Source organism: Podarcis pityusensis (genome assembly GCF_964106645.2).
Source record: "Podarcis pityusensis genome assembly, chromosome: 11".
Lineage (NCBI taxonomy): Eukaryota > Metazoa > Chordata > Lepidosauria > Squamata > Lacertidae > Podarcis > Podarcis pityusensis.
This window is the reverse complement of record NC_138036.1, coordinates 27,487,926-27,502,861: the sequence shown is the minus strand read 5'-3', so window position 1 is coordinate 27,502,861 and position 14,936 is coordinate 27,487,926. Positions and strand designations below refer to the sequence as shown.

Below are 14,936 nucleotides of genomic sequence, written 5' to 3'. Positions count from 1 at the left end.
CAACCATTACTCAGTCCTCTGAAAGATAGCTTCCTTACCCATAGACCTCCTCAGATGCTATGGGGTGGATGGGGGCCCTTTAGTAGTTCTCCTACCCCCTGACATCTGAGGGTTGCAGCTTGGAAGAGCAGTCCCTAAGTTGCAGAATTTCCGCTCCACAGAGGTGCCGTGAAAAGTGGGTAAGAAATCTGTCAGGGAACTGCCATCGGAGCTGGAAGCGGAGGGAAGGCTCCAAAGGGATGGCGGAGAGGGTCCCAGTAGGGAGAGAGGGAGTCCGTCTGCTGGGGAAGGAAATCAGCGTAACACCAGCAGAGAAGGGGTGCAGATGGGGGAATCGGGGAGGAGGCTCCAAGACTCCTCGCCGGAGACCAGCGGAGAGAGTATGGGTACTCAACCCCCCACACCCTCCCTGCGCAGAAGACTTCCGCGCAGGGAGAGTAGGAGGAGACTTGGCGTCAAGGAACTTTTGTGCTGGAACAGGTTTAAGAAACGCCCACTGACGGATTCTGCCAGCGACTGAGACAGTCACGATGCTGGAGGCTGTTCAGTCAGAAAGGGTTAACCAGGTAACCTAGCCAGGAGTGGCGGCAACTTACGCACGAGCAACCCCTAAACCCATTACAAAATCATATAAAGAAATCAATGTTTTCCTAGCAGTGGCCTGCCAAAAAGCTGCCTTGAGCCTGTGTAGTCTGTTCTCTTTTTCACCTATTGGTGTGGTTTTTGTTTGTTCTCTCCTTTTGAAAATTGCTTTAAACATGTATGTATTTAAGAGAATCCTAAAGAATTGTGCAAAGCCTGGAGATTCTCAGGAACATGCAGCTGTTATTTGCATTCATTCAAGTAATAATTTCTACTAAAATTGAAAAAAATACTCCCATAAGGTGGATCTAACCCTTTGTATCAGTTTCATTAAGATAAGCGTACATAATTGTTCACTGAAATTGTAGTTTGCAGAGGAATATGTTCATATGGCTCAACACAACTTCATGATTGCTAGGGTTTTGTGATTTACTCAGATTATGGCCCTTGCAATGCAAAAAATAAACTGCAGTGGAAAAATATTTCACTTTGACTACCCCTCTCTCAGAAAATATAGTAAATGTAAGATCACCATCCTATACTTTCATATAGCTTTGTTGATTCCAGTGTAATTTTTCCTAAGTGAATAGTTTTAGGACTGCTGCTTTAGAATAAAAAAACACACCAAACAAACCCTAGTGAAAGTTACATCACTGGTAATGCTCTTTTAACCTTTCCAGAACCTTTTGATCGAACAAACACAGCTAGAGCGGTACATGAAAAACAGAAGTTTGACATTATCCTAGACGAATTTCGCAAGGTAAAAATGCACAACAGTCCAATAAAGCTTTACAAAAAAGTGATTACATATAATTGTTTGAAGACAATTGTCCCATCCCCCCCACGTGAAACTTGAGATCCAAGGCATATTTGTGCTTCTCTGATTTTTCTAAGCAATTAATCCTTGGCTTTCTTCCCCCCTCCATGGCTGAAATCCAAAGAACGGTGCAACTATTTCTGTGCACCCAAAGGGATTTTGGCCTTATGTTTTTCAAACAGCAACTTCCAAAGGCAAATGACTTTGAAATTGAGAGGACTTTCAAATCAGACAAATGTATGGCAAAAGTATGGCAAATAACCTGCTGTTCAAAGAAGGAAAATGCATCTCCTTAGGATCCTTGCCATAGGACCTTTTTGTAGCCGGATTGCTTGTAACTCGCATGTCATGACCTCGGTGATCAGAGTACTATCTTCAGTGTGTTTCATACTTGGAAGCTAGTTTGACTTCTAAAATGAAGTATCTGGGAACTTATACAGTGGTACCTCTGGTTACGTACTTAATTCGTTCCGGAGGTCCGTTCTTAACCTGAAACTGTTCTTAACCTGAAGCACCACTTTAGCTAATGGGGCCTCCTGCTGTTGCTGCTGCTGCGCCGCCAGAGCACGGTTTCTGTTCTCATCCTGAAGCTAAGTTCTTAACCCGAGGTAATATTTCTGGGTTAGCGGAGTCTGTAACCTGAAGCGTATGTAAACTGAATCGTATGTAACCCGAGGTACCACTGTATAGCTAGTATATACATGTAATACTGTATAGCTGTATAGCTATAATACATGTAAATCATATTTTGAAACTGCTTGCAGGAGCAGGAAGCGGGCTTTGGCCAATGGAGGTGGGAGGGTCAGCCAGTCCATCAGTCATTCAACATGACAGCTTCTGGTGATTTGGGTCATGTGAAATAATAATAATAATAATAATAATAATAATAATAATAATACTTTATTATTTATGTACTGTCCATCTGGTGGGCTTGCCCCAGCCACTCTGGGTAGCTTCTAGCAAATTAATCATCAAACACAGTAAAACATCACACATTAAAAACTTCCCTATACAGGGCTGCCTTCAGGTGTCTTCTAAAAGTCATAGTTGTTTATTTCCTTGACATCTGATGGGAGGGCGTTCCACAGAGCGGGCGCGACTACTGAGAAGGCCCTCTGCCTGGTTCCCTGTAACCTCGCTTCTTGCAATGAGGGGACAGCCAGAAGGCCCTTGGAGATGGATCTCAGTGTCCGGGCTGAACGAGCAGTTCCAGTTGCAAACTTTTGCAGCACAGCCAATCGCACCAGGGCTTGCTGTCACCACTAGTCAGCTGATCAGCACTGACAGCAAGTCTTGCTTGCCATGAAACAGTCAGAGTGCCCACTAAGAAAGCTGTGTCTCTACCTGTCCCACACTTGATGTCACATATGTGTGGGGCAGGTAGATGTGGTTTGAGGAAATGATCCTGCAATGATTCGCTTTTCAAGCGAGTCGGAAATTCTTAAGGCACACTCAACCCCTTGCACACACTGCACTGTACTTACTTTGATTGTGAATCTTACTAATTTTGTTGTCTTTCTTTAATATGTTCCAGTATGTTCATTCTTGCATTTTGTTCTGTTTCATAGTCATGGCAGAGACTGAGAGACAGGAGGGACTTGAACTGTGTACTACCTTTAAGAGCAACTCTACAGAAAAGATAATTGGCTTCCTTCTCCTTAAGTGGACCATTCTGAAATACACAAAAGACATTACTGAAACCTCGGGATGCAATTTTTCCCTCTCTTCCCACTGATCTTATTTTTAAAGAGGAGATTTTTCTTTCAAAATTTTGTTAAGGAAACTTTTGTAAGAATTAAATACAACCTTCATGAAATGCATTAACAATTTGAAGACTGGCTTTCCGAAACATATTGAATCAGTGACCAATAAAGAGACTTCTGTAATACTAATTTTGCAAATCTTTTGGGAGTTTGATTTATTGTTAACTTACGTTGTAGTGGTTTGACTCAGCCACATGGAATATTGAAATGTAAAGATGAAATGTATGACAGTCAGGCCGTGACTTTAAAGTATAGCATACTGTGCACATTTCCTTATGAGAGAGAGTAGCTCCTGCTTTACAGCTGCAAAATGCAATATGCACTTTGGCTCTCCTTGGCTCTTTTCAGCTTTTAATAATCTTGTAATAAGAAACAGCAACTTTTAAAGAAAAATAACAACTACACCCTAAATGATGCTGCTGATCTGGCTTAATTCTCAATGAGCTCGCAAATGTATTTGGTTTGTGCTACTTTAGATTGCATAGGACTGAATACTCCTCCATAGAACAGAATTCCCTTCCACATTGAAAACCAGGTGCTTGGTGGAAGGAGGCCAGGTTAAAACCTTTCCTGACTTGCAGCTTCCTGTGTGGAAGGAATTTAGTTAAATGGAAGAGCCTATTCAAGTTGTGAGCCCCCCACCTGCAGCCTGAAGTGACACAACTCATGGAGCAGGTTTGCCACCTCAGCGAGAATTTCTGGGGGTTGTATTCTTTACTGGAATTTTAAAGCAGCAGAATAACTTCAAGGCAGTTGAATCATCTGTTAGGCTTGCATAATGTGTGACATGCTGAGCTGAATGCAGCCTGCCATCCATGTATGGCAGCCCCTCGGGTTTGAAAAGCATTTTGTGTGTTTCCGGCCACCCTGGGGCTGTAAAAAATCAGGATGTTGTCAGGCAGTTTGCCTGCCATTAGGAATGGCCAGTGGGCTCTGTGTTCCTACTTGATGTACAGGCACTGCAGGTAAGATTTTTTTTTTATGGCAGACTGCTCTATGTTGCTTGATGCTCACTGCAGACTGAGGGTGGCGTTGAACATTACAGTGAAGCAGAGGGAAAGGAAATGCAAGGGAAAATTGTACTTCCTCTTAACTGCACTTCCATTGTGATATATGGATCCTACAAGGATGGTACCGTGGCTTGTACAACCCCCTCCCCAGTTTCCTGCGCCACAACAGCAGTGTAAGGAAGCGTACTTTCTTTCCACTTCCTCATACACCCATCCCACTGCTCTGTTGTAAATTGTGGAGCCGCCATGAGTTGAGCCCTCTCCTACCGTTTTCTCTCCATATATATAAAGTAGTGACAACTGCGAAAAATAGCTGCTACGATAAGCCAAGTTGTTGTTGTTTTAATTTGTTTCTATTTTTGTGTAAATATTTGTATGTTGGTCAGCTGCTATATAAAACAGGATTTAAGAAAACTTAAATTTTAACTTTCCCCCCAAGAAGTATGAGACTTATTTTAGATCTGCTGTTGCACAATTTGTGCCTCTTATATTTATTGCAGACCAATTCATATGTTAACAAATGTTTACTTTTCACTGATGTCGAACTTCCTTTCCCCTCTAAGTTTAATATTTTTATTGTGTCAAGTGGAATAAAGTTTCTGTATTGAAAATAAAGCTATCTTTTGTATATTTCAACTTTTTTCTTTCAATCCGCTTCTTGGCTCTTATTGTGTAGCCTGATAGTATTGTGAAGAGTGCTTTATCAATCTCAGTGATGTTAAGAAATTTGGATTTAAACTTTTTAGTCTTGCATACGACTTACAGGGCTAGCCTTATTATGATGGGCTAGAAGTGTATTTTGGGACACAGTTTACATGTTGCTGCTACTGCTACACACACTCACAAACACCAGTTTCTTGGTGGCTGGGCTCCATGTTGCATTGATAGTGGGTTGCATGTGCCAATGGTGTGAATCACTCAGATCACCTCTCTCTCTCTGCCTAAGTGGGAGCCCTGCTTGGGTACTCATCAGGAGGAGGTGTTAGGTTGATAGACATAAGACAGAGCATTTTCAGCAGTGATCCCAAGATAATGCCCTTTTTAAAATGTGCTGGGACCGTGTGTGTGTGTGTGTGTGTGTGTGTGTGTGTGTGTGTGTTATTTGATTGCTTTTGTGCTTTTATATTGTGTTTTTATGTTGTAACTGCCCTGAGACCTTTGAGTATAGAGCAGTATACAAATAATAATAATAATAATAATGATGATGATGATGATAGAATGTCACTTTTTGTACATCACCCTGGGAGGAGCTGGGGTTTTTTTAACAGCAGTTTATAAATCTATAGACTAACCAAAGTTGATAACAAGAAGAAACCATTTCAGTTCTGCTGCTGTGTGGTAATCTCATATTTTCCCAGCCCTGATGGGAGACTTTGGGATTGATTTTGGGACCTCCTGCATGCAAGGCCAAATGTTCTACAGTGGTACCTCGCAAGACGAATGCCTCGCAAGACGAAAAACTCGCAAGACGAAAGAGTTTTTCGTTTTTTGAGTTGCTTCGCAAGACGAATTTCCCTATGGGCTTGCTTTGCAAGACAGAAACGTCTTGCAAATTTGTTTCCTTTTGGATTTTCAATGCATTCCTATGGGAAACTGTGCTTCGCAAGACGAAAAATTCACAAGACGAAAAAACTCACAGAATGAATTAATTTCGTCTTGCGAGGCACCACTGTACTGCTAAGCTGAGGTCCTTCTGCCTCAGAACTGAGGCAACTAAATGGGAAGAGCGAATGAGCAAGCCTGGATGCTGATGGACCTCCTTCTGTTACTTGATTCCATGGCTGGACAGTAACATTTCATGAGAATCCTGTGCCCCTGTACTTTTGTGTGTTTATGAGAGTGTGTGCTGCATATAGACAAGAGAGCACATGCGAAAAGTTCTTACGTAACGCAAAGTATAAATGGCAATTCATAGCTCACTGAATGACCTTGAGCCAGTCACAGACTCTCAGCCTAACCTCCCTCACAGGCTTCTTGTGAGGAGACAACAGAAAGGGAGAGACCATCTTGAACTCCTCAGAGGGAAAACATGATGTGAATATGATAAGAAACATATGTCTTGATCCAGCAAGAGAGAATGTGATAGTAGCCTCCTGGACTGTCTGGATGCTGCAGGGGAAGACCTGTATCGGCATTCAGAGCCACAGGTGGTTAGGCCTACCTGAGCTCTGGCCCAGGAAGCCATATATAGATCAAGGCCACTAATTTGCAGGCCAGCCACCTATTTGCTGGCCCTGGAAACAAGGTGGTGTTAGGACCCAGTGGCCAGTCCAAGGTGGCAGCAGCGGTTTGATGTTTCAACTTTCCGTCATTCTATTTAAAGACTTTCCTGAGTCAGGAGAGCTGAGCTGCTGTGGATGACAGTTTGCTTCGGGCAACCCTGGAGAGTATTGAGTAGAGTGGGATAAACACAGCTAGGGAAAGTGACCTGGGGGACAAAATGGAGACCGACTGCAACTACGAGTCTGACGGATCACCTGACGTCTCCATGGAAGATGAAGAGGAGGATGAATATGAGCCAAACAGGTACGATACCTTTCAAAAATGAGACTCTGCAGCCTACTTACAGGCTGTCAAGAAGTTCTGGAGAACTGAAACGGGGGGAAGTGCCTTTGTGCAAATGCCGTGCGGCATCAAAAAGGAGATGAAAGTTTTGAGGATGAGGGGGAGCTTTCTGATGATTCTGAATGCAGCTGGTTGTGATTCTGAAAGTGCCTGGCCTGTGTGCAAAAGGCATTTTCTATTTAAAGATCCTGCGTTGTGCCAGTTGGATTGGCATCTCCTCCTGCTCCTTCCGAGCTGGCTCGTCACTGCATATCAATCTCCATTACTCTCAGGGTGTGTGTGTGTGTAATTGAAGCGGACGAGTCCTTTAATTTGTTCTTTTAAAAACGCCATAACCCACGGTGCAATAAGAGGTGGGGGAGAACTTTAATTCAAGAATCGATTGCTTGCGGGGGGGGTGTGTGTGGAAATGAGTGGTGGTTGTGACTCGGTTTGTGTTTGGAGGCTACAGGCCGTTTGGTTTTCATGTACTTTAGGCATGGCTTGTTGCTTGGTCTGATAGCACAGGGCTCCTAAAAATGGGGTGATTTCAGCTCTGCACCCAATAGATGAATGGAAAGGGCACCCCAAAAGCAGTAGCAGATGTACGTATATAGTTAAGGAAGATTCCTAGCCAGAAAAGTTTGCCATGATGGTTCCCAGTTTCTGGTTCAGGACTTTGTAGCACTGAGCCCATTTTGACTACAAAATAAAAACTCACACTGAAACCAGGGAGGTCTGAACTGCTGGAGGTGAAGACTTGGTAGTATAGGGAGCCTTGTCTTGCTGCTTTGGCTCAAGATCTGCTGTCACTTGGTTATTGAATTGTCCTTTTCTCCTCTCCCTGGAGCCGGCCCCCATGGAAACAGATCCCTAGCCAGCATGCTGGCTGGGGGGGAGGGGCTAGTAGATCACTGCCTTACCTGCACAACTGGTTTGCCCTACCTAGATTTAATAATAATAAAAGAAGAAGAAGACATCTTGCTTTTAAAAGAGGGAAACCTCTAGTGGCAAAAACTGGTTCCCCCAAAGTTGTCATGCCATAGATTGGTTTGTTTCATAAAACTGATTGTAAAAACCCTCAAAGTGGTTTACAAAAAGACAAAACAATAAAATTGAGGGAAAATTCACAACCGTACTTTAAAACATACAAAAGTTAAAATATCAAAGCAGATTAAAATCAACTCAACTTTCTATGCATCTGGGAATCTTTTTTTTTTTTTTTGCAAAAAATTTATTAGTTTTTACAATATCAACGACAAACAAAAACATAAAACAAACAAAACATAACAAACATAAATCCTAACCTTATTGAAAATAACAGTTATTTACTTTGTAAAACGACTTCCTCGTTTCCCCTTAGTTGAATTTCATTGCATATCCTTATAACGGTTTTCCAAATCCCAGTTTTAATACCCTTTAAATTAAACATTAACATCTTTAAAACTTCTCCTTCTTGTATTAAACATATTATTTTGTCAGTTAACATAAGTACAATCCTAAGCCCATTAAGTATCTGGACGCTATTTCCAGTTATTTTAGCTTAACAAATTTAGCTAAATAATCATTAAATTTCTTCCATTCTTCATGGTGTTCCTCCTCCTTCTGGTCGCGGACTCTTCCGGTTAGATCGGCTAGCTCCATAAAATCCATCATCTTCATCTGCCATTGTTCTACTGTTGGTAATTCTTGAGTTTTCCACTTTTTAGCTAACAGAATACGAGCCGCAGTTATGGCATACAAAAATAGATTAACATCTTTCTTGGGCAATTCCGAACCTATTATTCCAAGAAGAAAGGCCTCTGGTTTCTTTGTAAATGTATATTTCAACATTTTTTTCAGTTCATTATAAATCTTTTCCCAGAAGTCTTTCACCTTGGGGCAGGTCCACCACATATGAAAGAATGTTCCTTCCTTTTCTTTGCATTTCCAACATGTATTATCACAGTTATGATACATCTTTGCTAATTTTACAGGAGTCAAATACCATCTATACATCATCTTCATAATATTTTCCTTTAACAAAGTACATGCGGTGAACTTCACCCCTTTCTTCCACAATCTTTCCCAGTCCTCAAACATTATATTATGTCCTAAATCTCTTGCCCAATCTATCATCACTGATTTAACTTGTTCATCTTTCGTATGCCACTCCAGCAAAAGCTTGTACATTTTAGATAAGTTTTTACCTTCAGTATCTAACAACTCCATCTCCAACTTGGATTTTTCCAAGGCAAAACCATTTTTCTTATCCAGTTTATACAATTCGTTAATCTGGTGGCAATGTAACCAATTTAACTTATCTTTAATTTGCTCAAATGGTCTTAATTTATAACCTTCCTCTTCCTCTATTAATAAGTCATAATATCTCAACCATTTGGTATCCATATTAATTTTTTTCTGGGCCTTTGCCTCCATTGGTGAAAGCCATCTGGGCGTCTTTCTTTCTAAAAGGTCTTTGTATTTTATCCAAACATTATACAACGATTTCCTAATTACCGTATTTTTCGCACCATAGGACGCACGTTTTCCCTCCTAAAAAGCAAGGGAAAATGTGTGTGCGTCCTATGGAGCGAATGCAGGGGGGAGGCAGGCGGGAAAAGCCTCCAAGAGCCGCACACAAGCTCTGTGCACTCTTGCGGGCTTTTCCACAGGAGGGAGAAGGGATTGACTGGCAGCATCAGTCCCTTCTCCCACCTCCCAGAAAAGCCAGGAGAAGCCGCGATCTCTTTAAAGGGGTTGCGCGGCTTCTGCGGGCTTTTGCGAGAGGTGAGGGAATTCCCCCACCTCCCAGGAAAGCCAGGAGAAGCCGTGCAGCCCTTTTAAAGTGTGCGCGGCTTCTGCCGGTTTTGCGGGAGGTGGGGGAATTCCCCCACTTCCCAGGAAAGCCAGGAGAAGCCGCAATCTCTTTAAAGGGGTTGCGCGGCTTCTGCAGGCTTTTGGGAGAGGTGAGGGAATCTCCCCACCTCCCAGGAAAGCCAGGAAAGCCCTGCGCAGCGTCTCCCGGCAAGGAGAGGCTGCACGGGGCTAAAGGGGAAGCCAAAACAGCGAGCGGGATCCATCCTGCTCACTCCCTTGGCTTGTGCCATAGCCGCGCGCAACCCCTCCAGCAAGGAGAGGCTGCACGGGGCTATGGATTTTTTAGCCCTGGGCAGTGTCTCCTGGCAAGGAGAGGCTGCATGGGGCTAAAGGGGAAGCCAAAACAGCGAGCGGGATCCATCCCGCTCGCTGCTTTGGCTTCCTCCATAGCTGCGCGCAACCCCTCTGGCAAGGAGAGGCTGCACGGGGCTATGGATTCTTTAGCCCCGTGCAGCCTCTCCCGGGAGGGAGAGGCTGCACGGGGCTAAAGGGGAAGCCAAAACAGCGAGCGGGATCCATCCTGCTCGCTGCCTTGGCTTGTGCCATAGCCCCGCTCAACCCCTCCGGCAGGGAGAGGTTGTGCGCAGCCTGTACGCTGCTCTTTGGGGCTGGGGGGGGGAAATATTTTTTTTCTTGATTTCCCCCCCTAAAAACTGGGTGCGCCCTATGGTCCGGTGCGCCCTATGGTGCGAAAAATACGGTATATGATTTTTAAATGCTTTATGGGCTTTTACTTTATCATACCACAAATATTCATGCCAACCAAACACATTATCAAATCCTTCCAAATCTAGTAAATCTGTATCTTCTAATTTCATCCATTCTTTAATCCAACAAAGTGCAGCAGCTTCAAAATAGATTTTTTAATCTGGCAGAGAGAATCCCCCTCTTTCTTTAGATTCCGTAAGTAATTTGTATTTAATTCTGGGTTTCCTCCCCTGCCAGATAAATCTAGAAAGAGCTTTTTGCCATTCTTTAAAACATTTCACATTGTCTATAATTGGGAGGGCTTGAAACAAAAAAAGCATCTTTGGCAGCACATTCATCTTAATCACAGAAATCCGGCCCATTAATGACAATTTTAAGTTAGACCACACCTCTAAATCTCTTTTAATTTCATTCCATATTTTCTCATAGTTATCCTTATACAAATTCAATTTTTTCCCAGACAGGTTCACATGCATCTGGGAATCTTTTCATCGGGCACCAACTGAAGGTGCCTACTTGATCTCAATAGGCAGGGTGTTCCAAAGGGCAGGTGCTGCCACACTAAGCGATCAAGTTCTTACAAAGGCAGAACAGGTATCATGTGGCCAATTTGGCCCATCTGCCCTCCTAAATAACATAAGAGGAGTCTTGCTGGACCAGACCAAAGCCAAATCTTGTCCACCATTCTGTTTCCCATAACAGCTAACCAGATGCCTATAAGAATCCCACAATCAGGGTCTGGGTGTCATAACTCTGTCCTCCTCACGCTCCTCAGTGACTGGTATTCAGAGACATTCTGCTGCTACTGGGGGTAGCATATAGGCATGGTGAATAACTATTGATAACCTTATCCTCTAGTTTTGTCTAATCCCCTTAAAAAACTGTCCACACTGGAGGCCCACCACTATGTTTTATGGTAGCAAATACCGTAGCTCATTTACAGCACTGTGTGAAGAATTTCCTAAGGCTGAATTTGCAGCTCAGCTTTGTTCTCCCGAAATTCCCCTGGGGCAAGGTAGATTTAATACTGGGGGTGCTTTCAGATGGACGTTGCATTGTGTGATGGATCTTCTTGTAGCAAGTCCCCACATCATATCATTGGCATCAAAATGCCAGGCCATATTCCCCCAGCCATTAAATCTTCGTTTACCCTTTTTGTAGGAAACCCATTAAGTTAAGGCTGGATACTTCTTTTGTTTTCTTTGATGGGGTCCCTATTTCTTCATGCTAGCCATTTAAATGGCAACACTCCTTTGCGAGATGGTTTGCATTTTTAATTAAAGGGTAAAAGCTGCATTTCATCTGGGCCGAAGATAATTTGTTGATGCACAAAGCATTTCTGGGTTGAACGGCGCATACAATTGCAACCACCTTGATACTTATATGCATGGTGCTTATACGTCCTGATGCTCTCTGGTGTGTGTGTACATATCTCTAATAATGGTTCAATACAACTGCCTGCATTTGCAGACTTTCCTTAGCAGTGTGGTTATGGGAGCTGTCATGATCGGCTCCTGCACCTCAGCATGTACCACTACGCCACTGATTGATATAGCAAGGATAAATGGCTTTGCATTACTTACACGTAGTTTAATTAGCCAAATGGATTCTCTGTGTGTGTTGCTTCTGAAGAAGAATGGGAATGTGATTAATGGAAATGACTAACGTGACTTGATAAATGTGTTGCCTGTCTCTGGGAACTCGCCCAAATGATCTCTTACGCTGCGCCCTGAAGTGAGGGTGGCTGTAGCGTTAGTGGTTTTTAAAAATGTAGCTGCAAATTAATCTTCAGCATGAGAGCAAGCTGGATTAGGGAAGTGGGAGCAGAAAAGTGAAGTTGTCTTGCCCTTTCTCTCTCAAGCACTCAAAGTGTACTTATGACCCAGTTGTGCCAGCTGCTGTGCTGAGGGCAGAACTACATTTTATGGGAGGCAGCTGCCAACATCAGTGCTTCTAAAGCAATGATGTCAAAACACAAGTAACAGGGATTTTTAAAATGCAGATTGCATAGTGGGGAAGAGAGGAGGAAATTACACTATATTCCCCCACTAAAAGAGACCACAGGCACTCAAAACCATTGAAATAAAGAGCCCAAACTACTGAAGGTTTTTGCCTGGTGTCTAAAATAAGACAGAGATGGTGCCAGGTTTAAAAAAAATGTAAAGGTAAAGGACCCCTGGACAATTAAGTCCAGTCAAAGGTGACTATGGGGTGCGGTGCTCATCTTACTTTCGGGCCGAGGGAGCCGGCGTTTGTCCACAGACAACTTTCTGGGCCATGTGGCCAGCATGACTAAACCGCTTCTGACGCAACAGAACACAGTGATGTAAACCAGAGCGCACAGAAACGCCGTTTACCTTCCTGCCTCAGTGTACCTATTTATCTACTTGCACTGGGATGCTTTCGAACTGCTAGGTTGGCAGGTAAGCCTCTCTGGGGACAGCATCCCACAAGCAGGGAGCTACCACAGAAAGGGCCCATTCTCTTGTGACCACACTGTGGGTCTCCAGTGAAGGGGCCACATGGAAAAGGGCCTTAGATGACAATTGCAGGGTCCAGTTTGGTTCACGTGGGGAGAGGTGATCCTTGAGGTATTGAGGTCCTGAGCTGCATGAGGCTTTATATGTCAAAAACAGCACTTTGAATTCAGCCTGGGCACCAAATTGGTAACCGGTGCAGTCATGCCAGAATTGGTGTTTATATGTTCAGGTTATCCTTCCCCAGTCAACAATCTGGGCACTGAATTCTGCACCAGTTGTAGCTTCCAAACCATCTTCAAAGGCCGCCCCACATGCAACATATTGCAGTAATCCAACCAGAGGTTACCAGAGCATAGACAGCTGGGACACCAGTCAAAGCTGATAGAGAAGACACTCAGTGTCACCGAGGCTATTTGAATCTCAAGCTACAGGAATGGACCTAGAAGTACCACCAAGCTAGGTGCCCCCTCCTCCAGAAGGGTTACACCCCCATTCAGAGCAGGCCCACATCCCAATAGAATCCACATGAGACTTTGGCTCTCACATAGTGCTACCAAGCTGTAGCAAAAAGCACCCAGAAAGTCAAGGTCAAGCCAAGGTTAGGTGCAAGAGATCAGATCCAGGGTGAAATGTAATCTGGGTGCAACTAAGGAGATGTGCTGGAAATTCACTCCCCAAGATGTAGAGATGGCTGCCAGCATGGATGGCTTTAAAAAGGGATTCATGGAGGATAAGGCTACACATGGCTACTAACCGCAACGGCTTTGCTCTGCTTTCACGGTATAATAATAATAATAATAATAATAATAATTTATTATTTATACCCCACCCATCTGGCTGGGTTTCCCTAGCCACTCTGGGAGGCTTCCAACAGAATATTAAAATACAATAGTCTATTAAACATTAAAAGCTTCCCTGAACAGGGCTGCCTTCAATGTCTTCTAAAACAACTCTAAAAGGTAGTTGTTTTTCTCTTTGACATCTGGTGGGAGGGCGTTCCACAGGGCGGGTGCCACTACTGAGAAGGCCATCTGCCTGGTTCCCTGTAACTTGGCTTCTCGCAGTGAGGGAACCGCCTTAGAAGGCCCTCGGCACTGGACCTCAGTGTCCGGGCAGAACGATGGGGGTGGAGACGCTCCTTCAGATATACTGGACCGAGGCTGTTTAGGGCTTTAAAGGTCAGCACCAACACTTTGAATTGTGCTCGGAAGGCAGGAGGACTGCAGTTGCTGAGAATCGAGGAGAGCACTGCTGCTTTCAGATCCTTCTTGCAAGCATCCCATAGGCATCTGACTGGTCACTGTGACAACAGGATGCTGGACTAGATGGCCCTTGGCCTGATCCATCAGGCTCTTCTTATGTTCTGATGCTAAGTGGATTTGGCACACTTGAACACAAATCCACTCCCCAAATAAATCTACCGTATTTTTTGCTCTATAAGACTCACTTTTTCCCTCCTAAAAAGTAAGAAGAAATGTGTGTGCGTCTTATGGAGCGAATGCAGGCTGCGCAGCTATCCCAGAAGCCAGAACAGCAAGAGGGATTGCTGCTTTCACTGCGCAGCGATCCCTCTTGCTGTTCTGGCTTCTGAGATTCAGAATATTTTTTTTCCTTGTTTTCCTCCTCCAAAAACTAGGTGCGTCTTGTGGTCTGGTGCGCCTTATAGAGCGAAAAATATGTAACTTTCTTGCACTAAAGAAAGAGAGAGGAAAATGCACTGGGAAACATGGGATAATAGTCGTGTGACATGATGTTATATAACCTCCCTGCCAGCAGATCATCATGAATTCTCAATAAACCTTGGATGCCGTATAACCTTCTCACAAACTTGGTGCAAACAAATCAGGGCGAATACTTAACAAACAAGTGACCCTAAAGTTCTCTGGTTTCCATATGTAGCTCAGTCACTGGCTTGGATGCAGTTCTGATTTTGAAGGAAATTGCTCAACTGAATTGGTGGGACTTGACTGTCTGGCAGAGCCAAAGCTGGCCGGCCTCATATCATCCTACGCTGGGAGGTTTGCTTCATTCAAAATAAAACACAGAAGACGTGTCAGTGAGGCATGAGACACTGATCGATTGCAGTAGGTCTGGGCAATCTGTTCGGCAGTGAGCACTGCATTAAAAAGTGTGAAGATTTGCTGCTATTACTGTACCTGGTCAATATTTCTTC

At 43.8% G+C, this 14,936-nt stretch overlaps 2 protein-coding genes across 8 annotated transcripts in view; both read left to right on the top strand.

The window, feature by feature from the left end:
- The window catches only part of TENT2 (terminal nucleotidyltransferase 2), a 34,208-nt gene extending 30,917 nt beyond the window's left edge, over nucleotides 1-3,291 (top strand). For all 4 annotated transcript variants that reach the window (XM_080973817.1, XM_080973818.1, XM_080973819.1 and 1 more), the window contains 2 exons: nucleotides 1,263-1,342; nucleotides 2,968-3,291. In XM_080973817.1, coding sequence (XP_080829943.1) covers nucleotides 1,263-1,342; nucleotides 2,968-3,042 — 155 coding nt within the window. In that variant the 3' untranslated portion in view covers nucleotides 3,043-3,291. The remainder of the gene's footprint in view (nucleotides 1-1,262; nucleotides 1,343-2,967) is intronic.
- A 2,831-nt stretch (nucleotides 3,292-6,122) lies between these two features.
- Nucleotides 6,123-14,936, top strand: part of CMYA5 (cardiomyopathy associated 5) — a 57,291-nt gene continuing 48,477 nt past the window's right edge. For 2 of the 4 annotated variants that reach the window (XM_080972152.1, XM_080972151.1), the window contains exon 1: nucleotides 6,131-6,698. In XM_080972152.1, coding sequence (XP_080828278.1) covers nucleotides 6,613-6,698 — 86 coding nt within the window. In that variant the 5' untranslated portion in view covers nucleotides 6,131-6,612. Of the gene's footprint in view, nucleotides 6,699-14,936 lie in introns of all 4 variants that reach the window. The other 2 variants (XM_080972153.1, XR_013977137.1) reach the window with 2 other exon arrangements.